At 33.9% G+C, this 19,810-nt stretch overlaps 2 protein-coding genes across 2 annotated transcripts; one reads left to right on the forward strand and one right to left on the reverse strand.

Moving 5' to 3' along the window:
• The first annotated feature begins 4,765 nt into the window (after nucleotides 1-4,765).
• LOC114369533 (ankyrin repeat domain-containing protein 1-like) lies at nucleotides 4,766-5,521 on the forward strand. Its single transcript, XM_028326796.1, has one exon. It carries the CDS (start codon nucleotides 4,766-4,768, stop codon nucleotides 5,519-5,521), a length of 756 nt encoding a protein of 251 aa, XP_028182597.1.
• Nucleotides 5,522-16,645: 11,124 nt separating this feature from the next.
• Nucleotides 16,646-18,516, reverse strand: LOC114369633 (dehydrodolichyl diphosphate synthase complex subunit nus1-like). Its single transcript, XM_028326900.1, has 6 exons — nucleotides 18,487-18,516; nucleotides 18,045-18,117; nucleotides 17,480-17,529; nucleotides 16,976-17,174; nucleotides 16,794-16,890; nucleotides 16,646-16,658 (listed from the first exon to the last, which is right to left on the reverse strand). The coding sequence occupies exons 1-6, from the start codon at nucleotides 18,514-18,516 to the stop codon at nucleotides 16,646-16,648; spliced, it is 462 nt and encodes a 153-aa protein (XP_028182701.1).
• Between the last annotated feature and the right edge of the window lie 1,294 nt (nucleotides 18,517-19,810).

Here is a 19,810-nt window from a genome sequence, read left to right on the forward strand (position 1 = left end):
AGCAATTTCAGGTTGCTGTCATCATAGACAAATTGCCTCCTGGCTGGAAGGATTTCAAAAACCTTCTCAGATACAAGACCAAAGAATTCTCTTTGGAGTCTCTGATCACACGTCTGCGCATTAAGGAAGAGGCACGCAGACAAGATCAGAAAGATGAAGTGTTGGTAGTGTCTCACAACAACACTAAAAGGAAGAACACAGGTGCAGTTCTGAAGCCTATTGGCAAAAACTTTAAGAATCAGAACCGCAATGTGAGCAATACCTCCAACCGCAACAAGAACCCCCCAAGGGTCCAACATGCTAGACAACATCCACCTGCTAGGAATAATCCCGGTGAGCCATTCCTCTGCTACAATTGTGGCAAACCGGGACATATGGCACGTAAATGCAGAAATCCTTCAATGACAGGTGCTCCCCATGCTAACATGACTCAAGAGACATACATAGCTGTGATAACATAAATCAATATGATTGGAGGATCAGATGGATGGTGGATAGACACTGGCACCTCCCGCCATGTCTGCTATGATCATGCTATGTTTAAAACATACACGAATGTTGAAAATAAGAAAGTGTTGCTGGGTGATTCCCACACCACTACTGTTGCTGGAACTGGAGATGTTGAACTGAAGTTTACCTCTGGAAAGACTTTGATTCTCAAAGATGTGATGCATACTCCAGAGATGAGAAAGAATCTGGTTTCTGGTTTTCTTTTAAACAAGGCTGGGTTTACTCAGACCATAGGTGCATATTTATTTACTTTGACCAAGAATGGGGTATTTGTAGGGAAAGGGCACGCCACTGATGACATGTTCAAATTGAATCTTGATATTAATAAAGTTTCTCCTTCTGCGTACATGCTATGTGATTTTAATATCTGGCATTCTAGACTTTGTCATATAAATAGTCGTTGCATATCTAATATGAGTAACTTAGGTTTTATTCCAAAGCTATCTCTAAATCACTTTGAAAAATGTGTTTTTTTGCAGTCAATCTAAAATAACTAAGAAATCACATAAATCAGTAGTTAAAGAATCTGAGCCATTGGATTTAATACATTTTGATATATGTGAATTTGATGGAACGTTGACCAGAAATGGAAAACGATATTTTATCACTTTTATTGATGACTACTCTGATTATACATATGTATATCTTATGAAAAATAAAAGTGAAGCGCTTGACATGTTTAAGTTATTTGTAACAGAAATTGAAAATCAATTCAATAAGAAAATTAAGAAACTTCGAAGTGATAGAGGCACAAAGTATGATTCCAGTTTGTTTAATAAGTTTTATAATTTGCATGGAATCATACATGAAACGACTGCTCCATATTCACCTGAAATGAACGGTAAAGCTGAAAGAAAGAACAGAACTTTTACAGAATTAGTTGTAGCTACTATGTTGAGTTCTAGTGCAACATCTTTTTGGTGGGGCGAAATTATGTTAATTGTTTGTTATGTGCTAAATAGAATCCCCATATCAAAAAGCAAGACATCTCCCTATGAGATATTAAAGAAAAGACAACCAAATTTGTCTTATTTGAGAACTTGGGAATGTTTGGCCTATGTAAGGATCCCAGATCCTAAGAGGGTTAAACTTGCAAGTAGAGCCTATGAATGTGTGTTCATTGGTTATGCTATTAATAGAAAAGCGTATAGGTTTTACGACCTAAACGCAAAAGTGATCATAGAGTCAAATGATGCTGATTTTTATGAAAATAAATTTCCTTTTAAATTAAGGGATAGTAGGGGTACTTCATCCAATTATCTTCCTGCTATTAATAGTGAAAATCTTGCACAACCAGAACCAGATATAGAGCCTCGAAGAGGTAAGAGAGCAAGAATTGCTAAAGATTATGGGCCCGATTATATGGCTTATACATTAGAGGAGGATCCATCAAACCTCCAAGAAGCTTTGTCTTCTTTGGATGCTGACTTGTGGCAAGAAGCCATTAATGATGAGATGGATTCTTTAGAATCTAACAAGACATGGCATTTAGTAGACTTGCCTCCTGGTTGCAAACCAATTGGTTGTAAATGGTTCTTGAAAAAGAAACTAAAACCTGATGGTACTGTGGATAAATACAAGGCTCGCCTTGTAGCCAAGGGTTTTAGGCAAAGAGAGAATGTGGATTTCTTCGACACCTTTTCACCAGTCACTAGAATAACATCTATTTGGGTGCTAATATCTCTTGCTGCTATTCACAGTCTAGTGGTACACCAAATGGATGTTAAAACTACTTTTTTAAATGGTGAATCGGAAGAGGAAATCTATATGGAACAACCTGAAGGGTTTGTGATTCATGGACAAGAAGATAAAGTCTTGAAGTTAGATAAATCTTTGTATGGCCTAAAACAAGCACCTAAGCAGTGGCATGAAAAGTTTGATAACTTAATAGTCTCGAATGGGTTTAAGGTGAATGAAAGTGACAAATGCATTTATTACAAATCTGTAAATAATATTTGCACTATCATATGTGTATATGTCGATGACCTTCTCATATTTGGTTCAAATATTCATGTAGTGAACAATGTGAAATCATTGTTGTGTAACAACTTTGATATGAAAGACCTCGGAGAAGCAAGTGTAATCCTTGGTATTAAGATTACTAGGTCAAAAGAGGGAATTTCTCTGGATCAATCTCACTACATTGAGAAGATCTTAAAGAAATATGACTACTCTGACTGTAAACCTGCTAGTACACCATATGATCCAAGTGTAAAACTGTTTAAGAACACTGGTGAAGGTATACGACAAACTGAGTACGCAAGTATCATTGGCAGCCTTAGGTATGCCACTGATTGTACTAGGCCCGACATAGCCTATGTTGTGGGATTATTATGCAGGTTTACCAGTAGACCTAGTATGGAGCACTGACACACTATTGAAAGGGTAATGAGGTACCTTAAAAGAACCATAAATCTTGATTACATTATAAAAGGTTTCCCGCTGTACTTGAAGGATACAGCGATGCAGATTGGAACACTCTTTCAGATGATTCCAAAGCAACCAGCGGCTATATATTTAGCATAGCTGGTGGGGTTGTTTCTTGGAAGTCAAAGAAACAGACTATCTTAGCTCAGTCCACTATGGAATATGAGATGATAGCACTAGCAACTGCTAGTGAGGAAGCAAGTTGGCTAAGAAGCTTACTTGTAGAGATTCCTTTATGGGAAAGACCGATACCAGCTGTGTTGATCCATTGTGATAGTACCGCGGCTATTGCAAAAATTGAGAACCGTTATTACAATGGTAAGAAACGACAGATACGTCGTAAACACAACACTGTTAGAGAATTACTCTCAACAGGAGCTGTTAGAGTGGATCACGTACGCACTGATGATAATTTAGCAGATCCTTTGATGAAAGGATTAGCTAGAGAGAAAGTCCATAACACTTCTAAAAGAATGGGACTATTGCCCTTACTGCGATGATCATTCATGATGGTAACCCGACCTATATGACTGGAGATCCCAAGAACTAGGTTCAATGGGTAATAACAAGTTATGAAGTGATATGAGATGAACATGCTGTTATAAGTGAAAGTAGCATGATTCCTGAAGTAACAAGAGGATGAGTTATGGAAAAAATTCATAATTCTTAATGAGATCTATGCTCTACATTGAGTGGAGTACCTAGGCTACAGGAGTACTCTTGATAGACTCACCTATGTGAATGTTGAAGTGGGGGCCGCTTCATATGAAATTTTGGGCAAAAATTTCTAGAGCGTTCACTATACCGGGATAGACGTGCATGACCTTTAACGCACGGGCTTTATAGAATACACCTATGAAAAGGTTGTGTGTGGTTTGATGTTGGAGATAGAGTTCAAGACTTTGAGTCACTCTAATAAAATCTGAATCTTACTCACTATGCAAAGGTTCAAGTTGTATGACACCTTTGTTAATGCACAATTTTATGAAATCCTCGAAAATCTTCTTTTCAAATTTCAAGTGGGGGATTGTTAGAACAAATGAAAGTTTGAAAAAAAAAAGAAAGGAAAAAAAAAGCTTCAAGTCCCACATCGCTCAGGATAAACACTTGAATAGTGTTTCACTCCCTATATATAGAGAGCTCATTTCTTCTTTTTTCCTTGCCCCAGTTGAGAAGCATTTCCTCAACTTTTCTTTCTCCCTCTCATATTTCAGCCGATGCATTTCCGGCAAACTTCTCCCTCTTTCTTTCTATCGCTCTAAAATTTTTGGTTGCCTTTAAGAGTGACTTTGTAAGTTATATTTTTCGGTTGCCTTTAAGAGTGACTTTGTAAGTCATATTTTTCGGTTGCCTTTAAGAGTGACTTTGTAAGTCATATTTTTTGGTTGGTTTTAAGAGTGACTTTGTAAGTCATATTTTTCGGTTGGTTTTAAGAGTGACTTTTAAAGTCACATTTCTCGGTTGCCTTTTAGAGTGACTTTTCAAGTCATACAAGAGGGTGTAATTCTAGAAAAGGTTCCCTCAGTACAGTGGGAATCTTATACAGTGATCTGGGCTGTTTTATCCTGGGGACGTCATGGTTGATAGTCTGCTTGCACAATTTTTGGCAGTGCCACGAAAAGTCTTAAAGAAAGTGACATTGTCCGTGACTCAGCCAGTAATTTTTTCGGTTTGCCATAAACTATTGTTACAACACTCACAAGCCCTAATCACATTCTCTCGCTTCCCTCTCCCTTTAGCCTTGCTCGAATCACGTAGCACCATTTTTCGAAACTACGCGAGGAGATTTGAGTCATGCTCGACGACAACGGACTCGGTCTGTCCTCCAATGGGGACGCGGCTGTGGCTGCAAGGCCCAAGACCAAGCCAAAGGCTTGAGATTATCTTCAGTGTGACAAAGGTTTTCATTCTCCCTAACACCGCGTTGCACCTTGCGGTTAGAGAAGGTTTGAGAGATTGTGTGAGGTTGTTACAAGCGAACGAGGCAAGGACTAATATTCTAGATTCAAGAGACGGTGACACGTGTCTACACGTGGCGACGGGTGTGGGGGACGAGAGCATGGTGAAGCTTTTGTTGAATAAGGGAACTAATAAGGAAGTGAGGAATTTTAAGGGTGAGACTACATATGATGTTGCTGTGAAGAAAGGACACGTGCGTGTGTTTGATGCGCTGAGGCTGGAGGATGGGTTGTGTGTGGTGGCGAGGAAAGGGGAGGTGAGGAGTATCAAGAGGCTGATTGAGGGAGGCACGTCGATGGACGGGAGGGACCAGCACGGGTGGACGGCGTTGCACATGGCATGGTTTAAGGGGCGCGTGGAGGCGGTGAGGGCGCTGTTGTTAGAGAAAGGGTTTGAGGTGGACGCCAGGGATGAGGAGGGGTATACAGCGCTGCATTGCGCTATGGAGACGGGGCATGCTGACGTGGCGGAGGTGCCAGTGAAGAGGCGGGGCATGTTTGATTGCGTTGCAGATCTCTTATTTTGTTCTTTGTTGGTGCAGTTGGGTATTTTGAATGTCATTCAAGCTATGGAACTTGCCCCTGAGGTTGTTTATTCTTTATATATTGCTACCTCTGTAGATTAGCATGTTGTAGTTCCTCTGTTACACAAATCGTTTTTAACACTTTCTTATTAACTTGGTGATTTTATATCTTCTAGGTGTTTCATTTGTGGATGATCACATGTGTGGCTGGATCAATTAACTCAAGCGAAGAGCCTGTTATTAAGAGAGGCCAGGAGCTTCAAAAGATTTAAGAAGGCCAATGGTACTAATTTAGATTATTTAAATCTGATCAACAGATTATTTTTGCTATTTAATGGTATGTTATTAATGATTTTGTTAAGATATACAGAAATATGTTTTTGTCTTGCATGATTTTTCTTCAATTTGTCCTGCATGATTTTTTCTTCAATGCTTTATTACTTGTTGCTCCCATTTTTCATAATTAAGGCAATTTCAACACAAAAGCTAAAGGGTCTATGCATTGTTTCGGCTCTTGTGTGAAGGTGTAATAAATATAAGACCATTCTTAGTTGTCCACCTAACAACTTAAGCTATTAGGAGATTGGTCTTTAACATACACTATATGAGGAGTAACATCACTTTCAATCCTCTTTTTATGTGCTGTTATATTGTTTTTCAGAAGTAACGTACGTGTTATATGTCTTGAGTATATAATACAACTTGCAATTCTATTAAATATAAGAAACAATTTAATCCTTAGTTCAAGACTAATAAAAGTAAATTAAGAATCTATTTGAAGTGGTTGTGAGTTTTGAATTTTTGTTTTAAAATGTAATTTTTGAAATAAAACGTGTTTAGAAAAAAATAAAGTTAAAATGTTTTTCAATATAATTTTAAAACACTTTTATATTTATTTTTAAAAAAATGTAAAATTAATTTTAATTTTAAAAAAGAACAATCTCTTTACATTTGACAATGATCAATACTTATCGCGATCACCGCTAGTATCATCACCATCATCAACACTTCTTACATTGTAGTTATTACTATCACCATCATTATTATTGGCATCATCATACTAGCTTTTTTACCGCTTCTACAACTATCACCATCACTATTGTTATCATGTCATTGTAGTTGTTACAACCACCACCACTTTCTATTTTCAAATTTGGAGTGCTCATCAAGAAATATAAATGAAGTGCTTTATTAGATTTAATGTTTCAATTGATAATCCTCCAACATACATTTTCATCTTGAAAGTCATTTAGAGACAATAGTTACTTCCCCTACAATTCTATAAATACTTATACCAGAAGATTTGAAGTGCTAAAGTTACGAACTCTCAATGAATATCTCTATCAACCATTCAAAAAAATTTTGAAACTATTCTCTAAGTTTGTAAAATCTCTCTAAACACCTTGTGTGTCCTAAGAAAAAGAATTGTGAACAAAAATCTTGTACATTCATCTATACGATCATATAGCTTAGTTTGGCCATGTGCACCCAACCTTAAAAAAATCTATTGATTTGTGTAGGGGCAGAAGTGATTTGATAGGAAACTGTACTTTGGTTTTTAGCATTTGGAGAGGCTAGTATAAACACTACTTGGGTGAAACCAAAAGTGGCTAGTGAAAATAATATTTGTACCTTTGAGAAATATAGTGAAAACTGAATGGTTCCCTAAGAATTAAACATAATCTTAGTAAAAGAGACAAATCAATATAAATGTTTGTCTCTTTGTGCTTCCTCTTTCATATATTTTGATGTGACTTTGAATTGTTAATCTTGTTCTAAAAAGAGTTTTATAAAAAATAATTGTTTTGAAACTACTATCTTTTAGAAAAACCTTTAAACTAAAGAAGTGTATTTCAAAAGGTTTGCAAAGTTTTTTATAAATCATAATTTAATCCCTTATGATTTTTTCCTGTACAGTGATTACATATAACGAAATTACTCGTAATCTAAGAATAAATTACTTATATTGTTAATAACTCAATAATGCATTCACTTTCATGAAAAATGAATGATATCTCATTAATAGACGTCACAATAATTAAGGGTATAAAAAGAATTATCAACAACTAATTCATTTGAAAGTGATCATAAATTTCTTACAATTAAGACAAAAAAAATACTCATTTATTTTTAATATGAAATATAAGAGATATTATTAAATAAGTTTGAGTTGTGAATGTATGAATACATGGTTTTTGATGATGTCAAAGTATAATTAAACAAGATTGCTTCAAGAAACATTCAAGGTTAAGTAAAGAGAGATTGCTTCAAGATTAAATCAAGACCAAGAAAACAAAGATCAAGAAGAAAGATAAGCCTTAGTTTATCTTTGTTAAAAGAGTCTCTTAGTGATTTCAAAGATTTGACTTCACAACATAGTTTTTAAATTGATTATAAAAAGGTTTTAGAATATTTTTAACATTTTCTGAAAATGACATTTTCTTACTAGTAATTGATTACTAGGCATGGTAATCGATTACCAAAAGTAAAATTATTTTAAAAAGCTTTTTCAGAAAGTTTGAAATTTGAAAATTTAAAATTGAAATTTAAAATTTTCAAAAAAGCTTTTTGAAAAGACATATCTCTTCAAACCATTTTAAAAATGCATGATGGGTCTATATATATGTGTGTCTGACTTAAAAAAAAAAGATTCTAAGAGAACTTAATTGTCAAATGCTCTCTCAACAACTCTTGGGCAAACACTTGCAAATCTATTGAGAATTCATCTAGGAACTTCAAATTGTATTATCATCTCTAAAAGAGAGAAATTCCTCTAGGATCTTCAATTTGTATCATCCACTCTAAAGGTGAGAAATCTTTTTGTTCACCTCAGAAAGTCAATTGTAATCAAGAGACTGATTGTCTCTTGGATTGTGAGAATTGTAATCAAGAGATGGGTTGTCTCTTGGAGAATCTTGAGCACAAGGATGAGGATCCCAAGGTGTATTCAAAGTCTGTAAAGGAATTATAGAGATAGTGGAAAATCTCTAGTAGATTGTTTGAGGACTAGACGTAGGCACAATAAGTGACCGAACCAGTATAAATCGAGTTTGCATTTCTCTCTTCCCTTATCTTATTTATTTTATTGCAATCAATTTTGTCTTGCACGTTTAAAGTATATTATTAAATTGATTGTTGTTTCTTCTTTTGCATTCTGAGCCTACCATTTAAAAGGGGGAGAAAGTTTGTTAGTGGAAAAATTTTGAAACTTAATTCAACCCCCCCCCCCCCCGTCTTAAGTTATTGAGGTCACTTGTCTAACACGAGTCACTTCAAACAATATTTGGATGTAGTATTAGAAGAGTATGGGTCATCACATTATTCCAAATTATACATGAATGTAAGTGAAAAAGCTAGTCCAAGAATGCTTAATTTAGGTATTTAAAATAAGGATATTCTTCCTACACCTAACAAATTTCTTCTACACCCAACACAATTTAAAAAATTTTAACTTTACCCTTTTTAACTTCCTCTTCTTCATTCCTTCATTTTCTATTTTCTTCGTATAGCCTACAAATTGACAATCCGTAAGGTAATGTTCATTTGGAATTTTTGCACTTCCGTTGGTATCCTCCTTCTCCTCTGCGAAGCTGGTGTTGGTATTGTTCGTGGTGTGTGTTTACTGTCGTGGCTCCTCCCTAGTTCCTCCTCCGGCAAATCCTTGTTGCCCTTCGTGGGTTTCCTCTCCTTCGCCGCCCTGAGCAGTGTTGTGTCGTCACCAATAAGTTTTTTTTGCCTTTGTTTACTCCATACGGATTGACTTGTTTAGCGACAGAATTCATCTTTTGTTATTTTTGTGATACATAGCTATTTTTTCTTTTGTTCTTGTAACTTTTGTGCACCTTTTCCTTCGTTAAACAAGGTCTGATCATCATTATACGAATAAATTGTTTATTACATGAATCTAAAAACTTATAACTTGGACAATATTGGTGTGGCTATCGCTTCCTTTCTTTCTTTCTTCTTTCCTATTTCTACAAAAAAAGAGGACTAAATCATATTGGTGGAAATTTACATGTTGTTATCCTCAATTGTTGGGATGCAATGGTTTTCAGAAACAATCTTATGTAGTAGGTACATAATCTATAGTTCATTAAAAAAAATAAAACTATAACTCATCTTGATAAATATACTGCTCAAATATTGCTCATATTTTGTACTACTTTTCTATATGCTCAAATACAACAACAATAACAAGTCTTCTAGATTTTGTTCTCTGCTCTTTCACTTTGTCACTACAACAATTAACTGTCAAGACCAACAATTAACTGTTGGCTGGGAAGAGCTCTATCGCTACTACAACATGACACCAAACCATTCCATTTGCTTCCTTTATTTTGGTAGATACAAGGAAAATTCAGTCTTCAATATCACAGTTTTCAAGCAAGAACAAGTGACAAAAGACATCTCACAATCAATTCAACCACAACAACCGATTCAAACCCTTGTAGAATCGAGTGTACAAGACAGGATACAATGGGAAGTTACACTCACTGAAGTCAATTGGTTTGAATCTTACCTTATTTTATGTTTACACCCACTACTAAAAAAGGGTTTTCCACGACGCAGTTTTTACGACGGTCGTGACGCTAACATCTTAAATATACACGCGATGTTTGAAACTGCTATACGAAGACAGTGTTACTCAAACCCGTCTTAAAATTACTTGTTCAACGACAGGTACTACAACGCCGTTGTAGAAAGCTCAATAGCATTTATTTTATAAAATAAATTATTTTATTTAAAATGATTTAAGACGTTGCGGATATGCACTATCTTTGAAGCCAAAGAGACAAGGACTATGATTTTATAAACACTGTCTTTAATTTGTTTAATTAAAATTAAAAAATAATGTATGCGTCTCTTTATCTGCACTCTGAAGGTTCTCTGTAAATACCAAGTGTTTGAAGAACTTGGGCAAGGCCATTTTGGCACTGTGTTCCGCTGCTTCCAACAATGAGGACTGTCGCTGCATCGAAATGGAGGCCTTGGAGGTTGGTGGCATGGTGGTGGTGGTTGTCGCCAGCAAGGAAGCGGAAAAGAAGCAGCCACCGTTGCCGCCGGAGAAGAAGTTGTGGTCTGGTGGAGGAGGACGTAGTTATCGGAGCGAAAGTCGCACGGTGCTCCACATATCTCAAATCTAAAAAAAAAAAACTCAGATTTTAGATCTAAAAAAACTCAGATCTTAGATTTTACAGAGAACCTTCTTGTGATGGTCTTACTCTGCGACAAGGGTGGCTTTGTCAGCGACGGCGATGGTGCAATAAGGCTGATGGGCTTGATCGGGGAAGAATGGTCGGAGAAGACGAAGATGCAACAGAGGTATTTTAAAAATGCATACTTTCACCCTCTCCTTTATTTTTTTTCTCAAAAATTTTCTGCTCTTTCTTTTTCTTCCTGTCTCTGTCATTGGTTTCATAGCCTGGCTTCACATTCTGCAATCTAAATCAAAACCTTCATTGCCGACTTTAGTTACGTGTGGAGGTCGATTCAGTTCTATATATTCCTTTTTTTAGTATCTGAGAAAGTTTTGCATACTAGAGGCCAAAGCTTTTGTTTTTCTTGGTAGTATTCTATCTGCACTTTTCAATTATTTTTATATATTTTTTGGTAGAGTTGTTTTCAAAAATTTATCAGTAAGTTTTTAATTGAAGTTCCAATCTAGGTAGATTCAGGGAATATGATATATCGGGAATATGGAAACTAGAAAAATTAAGGGAACTAATCATAAGAGATATTCTATACTATATTTTGGATATTCTAACAGGACATATGTATGTTGGGCTGAGGAAGCCCTAATTCAGTTTATTAGTATCAAGATATTTATGACATGATGTAGCTTGCGTTGATTTTGTCATAGAGTTGGCTGCATGGTGGCTAGCATGAAAGACATTAATGTTTCTGCTGTAGTATGCTTGGGCTACCCATTCAAGGTTTGATGTTCTTTTTTATGATTTCATGCCAATCTTTGAACTACGGGATAAACTGATTGCATATGTTTTGTTTTGCTCCTTTTACCTTGGGGTAGTAGGTGTACTGAAGAAGATTTCCAGCTATTTGTCTATCTTAGGGTATACTATACTCCTTGCCTAATTTTTATTTTCTCGATAATTCAAAAGCCACTTATCCCTTTTGTTAGTGATTATAGTTTAATCACAAATTTCTAGTCTTTTAAATGTGCCCCCTTCTTAAGCATTTTGCTTCCTTTGTCATTTTGGCCTTCCACTGGCCATCTTAATTTGCCCACTTAGCTGATGAAGTTGTTGTCCTTGGAAAGAATGACCTATTTCTAGTCACAATTCTGCAGTTTCATACTCTTGATATATTGAATTACCTGTCAAATTTTTCATATTCTATCAGTATGGGTAATAACACATAAATTGCTTGCTTATGTGTTTAATTCTATCCTTGTGTGTGTTTATGTGTGTCTTGTGCAGGGCAGCAAGGATGGTCTCTATCCACTTGAGAAGTTAGAAGCCACTCGGAAGAAGATGAAAGCACCTAATTAAGCAATGGGCATAATATTGTGTGGTTGTAGGCGCTTTGATGATAACTTTTTAAGTGAACCCATGCCTCTGAACATCAACAATCTTACAAGTGTTAGGGAATTGTAAGTAAAGAACTAATGTACCAAACAAATTTTCACTATTATTTTAGGTATGTCTTTAATATCTATATTGATCAATTTTAACTACATTGATGGAGATTTTAATTTCATGTCTGTCAGGTTCCTATCGAAAAACCTCATGTCAGGTTCCTATCGAAAAATCTCTTATTTACTTCATTTCTCTATAGTAGTTAAGCAATAGTCAAATATATTGCCTACAATCACATCTATTCACACTTCCACAGTTTGCAGCATCTGATTGTAGTTTAGTAGGTTGTATTAGAACTTATGCATGAAAACACTTATGTATTTAGACTATTCCTTAATAATATGCCTGATGTACACTACTACAAAAAAGCCTTTCTACATTGATTATTCGAGTCATTCTACATCGATTTTCAACCGTAGTCGTAGCAGACGATGTAAAAAGGGGAAACCTTTTCTACAACGGTCGTGAACGACCGTCTTAGAATGTTAAACATTCTACATCAGTTATGAGAGGACCGATATAGAATGATAACAATTCTAAGACGGTTATGTACCAAAGACTGTCTTAGAATGATTAACATTCTACATCGGTCGTCAGAGAACCGATATAGAATGTCCAACATTCTAAGACGGTCTTTGGCACATGACCGTCTTAGAATCGTTATCATTCTACATCGGTCTTCTCAGAACCGATGTACAATTCATTTTTTTATTTTTTTAGTTAAAGCTACTTTTATTATTCAATTATTAAAGAATATTTTCATAAATATAAGAAACCCATATATACCACTATCAATGCCCATCCCTCATGAACCACTAACAGTAAATATAGCAGTAACAAACTTTAAAAATTTTCATGGAAATGTAATTATTTATAGTTAAAAGTTACCTTACAACAAAGCAAGCATGAGAGTAGAAGACAAGACAATGGCACATCAAATATGTCAAATAGAAGGAAACCTAATGCAACATGATCATGACTTTCATCAACTATGTCAAAAAGAAAAGGCTCAAGTGGCCTCATTTACAAAACTACAATGTATGCATGACCATGGCTTTCTTTGTTTATAATATTAATGTGCTAAAAAATTGAAAATAAAAATTTAGGCAACCTGATATCAATACGACCTACTTGTTCCCATTCTTGTCATGATCAAGTCCATTGGGTAATCCTTGTACATTTAAGGATGATGTTTCAAAGTTTAAAAAAAATCAAAATAAAGGTTGTACATGCTGACAGGGGAGAAAAAGTGAATACATAGCCTTACCTTGCCCTCTTTCCATTTTATGGGGGTAACAGTTATCTTTGTTGTTCCTTCTTCAAGGAAGGTAAAAGTCTTTGTAAGCTTTGTATTACGAAAATAGGGATTGGGATTGAAATTCTGAACAAGAAATAATTAAAAAATTGGTCATTTTCAGGATGATCTAAAAGTGATTTCTAAATCACTTCTACAAAGAAAAGCACCACTTAAGTAAAGACAAGGGAATTTTTATTTTTGGGGAGGGTGAGAAAGAAAGCAAGGAAAACTTACAAAGGTGATTGAGTAGCCTGATTTGACATCTTTATAATCTTCAACATCAAGAGAACCCAAATACTTAAATATCTACCAAATAGTAGATGCCGACAATGAATTAAACTTCATCAATAGGTATTATGAGTAATCAAAGGAATAAAAACATTGAATGCATGCACTCTCTCATGTAAACCTCACAAAACACCATAAGTAAATAAATAAACTTAATATAACTAAATTTAACATAATTGCAAAACTTCAACAAGCATGAGGAAAGAAGCCAAACCTTTTGATCCTCTACGTTCAGAAGTTCACAAAGGGCAGGATGACTCATAATTAAACTACACAAGCAAAAAAAGTATAAATAATTTTTCAACCTTGTTGGTGTGTGAGTTGTGTATACGCACCAAGGAGTACTAGGAATTGGACTTAAAGACTGAAACTCCTTTTAATATATATATTTTTCACACATATGAACTTAAAGATTGAAACTCCTAAAAAATAAAATTAATTGTCAGTTATGACATATATAACATAATATGATATAATAATTGTGTCCTATCTTATAATAATAATATCAAAATGCCCACTGCTTTGAACAATAAAAATTAGAATCCCAAACCTTCACACCCCCCAACAGATTCTACCAAATAATAACCCCTCCATTTCACTGCTCAAGTTGGCTGTAAACCACAGGCCAATCTCACAACCTATTATTAAATGGGTAACGATACTCATACACGAAACGTATACAACAAATTTTATAAATCAAGAGAGATGAGAAGATATATACACCTTTAAAAAGGTTGATAGATTTATACAAATTAAAATATTTAAAAACAGAATTAATTGATAGATTTATACAAATTAAAATATTTTAAAAGGTTGTGGCAAGGAATTGAGGTAGTATACTATTACAACAAATAAGTAGTCACATACAGTTTATGATGCAAAGTGAGGTTTAAAAGTCACAGGCATCTTAGTCTTAACTTAAGTTTAAAAGGAATCTTAGTCTTAACTTAAGTTTAAAAGTGACAGCCATCTTAGTTCTAACTTAGTCTAAAATGTCTCTTCACTAAATTAGGCAATAAAACATCAAGCCAATATGTCTCAACAGTTAATGATATTATTATTTTAGAAATTGCTAAGTTGAAGCCTGAATGATTGAAAGTCATAGTTTAATGAGAAATAAATGAAAATGGAACAAAAAGAGAAGTTGCACAGGGCTTAATTCATGGATTCTACCTCCATGAGACATTGCTTACTCCACTACGGGACTACACCAATTACATGTGAATTGTCAAATAATAACTCTTACAACTATTTGGCAACTACGAGCATAACAGAGAGCATATAATATATTATTACATTCAAAATGTAAGATAAAAGTAGAAGTATAAATAATTAAAAACATACTGAAATTTTATCAAAAAAAAAAGAAACAAATAATAAACAAAAGATAAAACAAAGTAGTTCCACATCTACCACAGTCAAATTTCCAACCCACTTTACCAATCTAATTATCTCACAGCGTACAACTCAAAAATACAAACAGCAGAAAGAAAATCAAAGAGACCATTGACAAGGTTTTAAAATGTCCGCAACCATAATATCAGGACAACGTCAAAGATTTTAGAGTCCAATAACAAGGTTGTAAAACTTCAAGCGTAGTAACATATATATGTAAGTTTAGTAACATATAAATCATATTATACATATAATGTATAAAATCAAACTCTCGGATAAATATTTTTTATTAAATTAATAATGACAATTTACACTTCACTCACAGAAATGAACAGCTTACCTAAAACTATAATAACAATTAAATTATTATAGTTAAATTAATTTTTTTAATATATTATTATTATAGGTTAATATAAATAGAAATTTTCTTACTGTATGCTTATGAAATTGGTAAATGCACAATTTCTCAAGCCGAGCTCTAGACTATTTTCATTGGCTTTAAGGGATTTCATAAGCTGCAACAAGTTATTTCATCAAGTATTTAAATTTTGGCATTGAAAAAACATTATTACTGTGATTACAATTAATAAAAGTAGAGGATTGATGCATAGTTTATTACGCTTTTAACATAAAATAATTACTACGATAAATATTATTTAAGTAGTTATTGTTAAAAGTAGCTTGTATTTTCTCGATTCTCTAATTCTTGTCTGTGCAATTTTATTTGAAATACACAACGATGTAGTATAAGAAAACATAAAAAAAATGTAATCAATACATGTAGCAGGGTTTGCACACCAATCAGATAAGATACAATTTTATTATTTTTCTTAGTTTATTAGTTTCAACACAAACTCCTTAGATTCAATCATTACAGGTTTTGGACCCTAACTGAAATTATTTTAATGAGTTGGACCTGGTATATCTTGTTTCATTTAGCCTTGGTATAAGTCACTTTAGTTGTGTGCTCTGTTTGACACACCCAAATTACTCAAAAAGTTTCAGTCCAAGATAAAATACGTGGAACTAAGGTTGAATCACTAAATATATAGGCATTTAAACTACAATCAGGAGATGAAGAAGTCAGTCTAATTTAAATTATATAATATTGTTATGTCATAGAAAAAAGAAACTGTGTACAAAATGGAACTTCTTACTCCGGCTGTTGGTTTGAGTGTTTCTAAGAAAATGTCTTTTTAATTAAAAATACATAATAAGAACTATGTATTTAAGCCATTAAACCATAAATGTATATAGCTTTTTAAGTGATTACGTGATGACTAGCTAACTTGTAAATTGATCATTCATGTATGGTTGTATGGCCTATATATACACATAGGGGGCAAATTAAGTGAAAATTATAAACAAGCAGGCCCTTAAATCACATGCCATAACCTATGCATTGCAAGGAAGTTCACAAAGAAATATTAACTTTTAAGGCTTAATGTCTCTGCAATAGAACTATGGAGCAGTCAGTCAGCCACTACTATACCACAGATTGACTGCTGGAGAAAGAAAATATAGCAGGAGGAATATAGAGCAAATAGGGAGAAGGTAAATCGGATCCAAATATATTTACCAACCACTTGAGATTTAAACTAATTTCATATACAATAACTTATATTTCAGCTAAATCATCAACAAACTATTCTAAGTTGATAACCTAATACAGAACAGAAAGACCATGTAACAAAGCTACTGCTTTTAGCTTCTATACACAAGCATAGTTTCACTTCAAGTGAAATTTTATTACTGCACTGTTCTAATCATAAATAATAGTTTCCTAGAAAGAACTTACATGATCTCTGTGTAACGAAGTCTCCATGCAGGAAAACCAAGATGGCTCCTCACAGGTCCATAAACAAGTAAAAGGTCAGGCTCGGGACCTTTGCTACCTAATAATAATGATAACTGATAAGTACTTTCTTGTAAAAGACAATCAACTCTTAAACTATTAGTAGGTTTAGAAAGTAAACATACCAACAATTTGCAATGCTTCATTCAATTGAGGTTCTAACAAGATTTGAAGATCTAGTTCTCCACCCAGTTTATGTTGTTTCAAGTTCTCCACAAAAATCAAGTTAACTGCTTTGGCCACTGCCTCCCTCCCATCTGCTTGAGAAAGAAATTCTAAAGTCATGTTATCTGGATCCTGGAGTGCGACAACTTCATTAACTTCCTGCACTGAGTTAATGCTAGATCAGATCAAACATGTGACATAATAGGATTATGTATAATTCTATAATTTAAATTTAATTATTTCACTCTTTAATACAAACTCTTTTTTTCACTCACTCACTTGTACTGTGCTAACATGAGTACATGAATGATCAAGATTAAAAGAATTAAGTCATGTAAATTTTTAGAAAAATCACATAATATTTTAAGTTGCCAGTAACAATAAATCTTAACCATCTATATATAATTTAAGATCCTTATTTATTTCTTTCACTCTTATATAAATAAAAGTTATGAATATGTTACCCATGAATATGGCTTAACTCCAATGTTGATGGCCTTATCTTTCTCTTCCTCTGTTAATGAAGTGAAGGACACCATTGTTGTATCAAAACCAAACTCAGTTAAAAATGCCTTCTGTTGTAGGCTGCAGTACAGAAACATTAAAGTAGCCAAATTTACCTTTGAGTCGTTGAGCAGATTTACAATCAGAATTCAAAAGCTGAAAATAGTACATGTACCTAATAAGTACCTCTATTTGCCTCTCAAGTGTTTGATATATAAATATAAATTCACCCAGAACTAAAAATGCTTTATCTCAAGAAAATGACCCTTACATGGATAGCCTTCCTATCTTGGACAAACACAAAATCCAGCTCTCCATGATCTATGATAAAGTTTACAGCACCTGGCCATGTGTTTGGTATTTTTATTCGGAACAATGAATGTTGTGTTAGAGGTAAAATGAAGAAAAAAAAAAGACTGTGACTTGATCATTTGTAGTCATAACTCCTAATTGCTGAAAAAACAGAGAAAATAGCAAAAAAAAAGGTTTCTCCACGAATCAAAAGCGTGAGAAAGCAACAAGTACCTTCCATGGGTTGGTGATTATTCTCAACCAAATCCGTGTGTGGGACAAGCATCTCCTCTTCCTCCTGTTGCTGCTGCAAAAACCAAAACACACAAAACAAAAAGAAATCATCACTATCACCCTACTTCGGATCCACCGAAGAACCAACCCCAACCAAATCCCCAAATTCTGAGCACGGAATGCATCATAATTGAAGCAAATTCCACTCGCGCAGATCAAAACCACAACCCCTAATACGAAACCCCCATCCACTCGGCGGCAACCCAACCCTCCCCACCAAAACAACAATCAAAATTGACATCATTCGCCAAAACAAAAAAAAAGGAACAAAAATCAAGCAAGCTAATAAGAGAAAGAGAAAAACGACTCATGAAATTGAAAACGCGCGTGTCATTAATGGCAGCGTGGGGGGATTTGTAGAATGAGGGGTAATGGAACGTACGTCAATAGGAGCAGGAGTCATCACAGTCATGGCGATTGTGCAATTTACCTCTGTGGCATTGCTTATGGAGAAGCAATGGAAGAGAGAGAAAGAGGAGAGAGAAAGCAAAATGAGGAAGGAGATGAGGGGACGCGAGAGGACTACACCGCGCTAGAGGTTTAAATTAAACCTAACTAGCGAGTCGCCCATGTCGATGCATGATGCACGGGCTCATACTAATATTTGAGATTTCATAAATATAAATTATTACTACATGCATACACTTATATAATTTTGTTTATTTGAATAATAATAATAATGTTTAAGTATTGACAAAAAAAATACATTAAATAAAATATGAATTTGAAACTAATATTGAGTTACATGTAAGTAATAAAACTTAATTTTAAGGTAATGTGTAAATATTATATATTGTTTGGAATAAAAGAAAGGATGTATAGTAAAAATATGTGAACCAAAAGATTACATGATTGAATAATATGTACCTCATTAAGTTATGAAACATCAAGAACACTAAGTCATGAAACATCAAGGGTGTATTTCTTTTTTTTATTTATTGAAGAAACCTTTGGAATGCACATAATTAAAATAAGATATTAGTAATATTAGCTCATGCCTTAAAATTGTTGACTGTATTTTTTTGTCTTTTTTTATTAAAGAATCTTTGGGATGGACATGACTAAAAATAGATATTAGTAGTGTTAGCCCGTGCCTTGAAATTGTTGGCTGTATTTTTTTCCCTCTTTTTGATTAGAGGACCTTTGGGATGCACATGACTAAAATCAGGTATTAGTAGTGTTAGCCCGTGCCTTTGAATTGTTGACTGTATTTTTTTTTTCTTTTTAACTGAATCTCCTCCACCATAAATTAAAGAAAATAATACACACACAAAAATTACAAAGCATAAATCTTTCGTCCAAGTTTAATCTACAATTAAAATTCATAGAACATAACAGATGGTAACCGAAATAAGACCACACAAAGAAAAGAATTGAGATCTCATCTGGAAATACGTTTGGTTGAAAAGTATGGGTTATTATAAGTCGTCTTATATTGTTATTAATTACTAAAGATAAAACAAAATAAAAAAGGAATAAGTCAACGTGCAAACTACGTTTATTTCGATATCCTAATAAAATTGTTAAGTAGTTTAGAATGAAATGAAAAATAACCAAAATAAAAATAAAATATGGTTATTAATTAAATGTTAATAAATTGAAAATGACTTTGGCAAAAATAAATACAAAATTGAAGCTTATTTGAATAAAATGTTAAAATTGATAGTGTAATATTTAAAATTGATTGTTTAGTTCAAACTAATTAG

The sequence above is a fragment of the Glycine soja genome, chromosome 1 (genome assembly GCF_004193775.1).
Source record: "Glycine soja cultivar W05 chromosome 1, ASM419377v2, whole genome shotgun sequence".
NCBI classification, from domain to species: Eukaryota; Viridiplantae; Streptophyta; class Magnoliopsida; order Fabales; family Fabaceae; genus Glycine; species Glycine soja.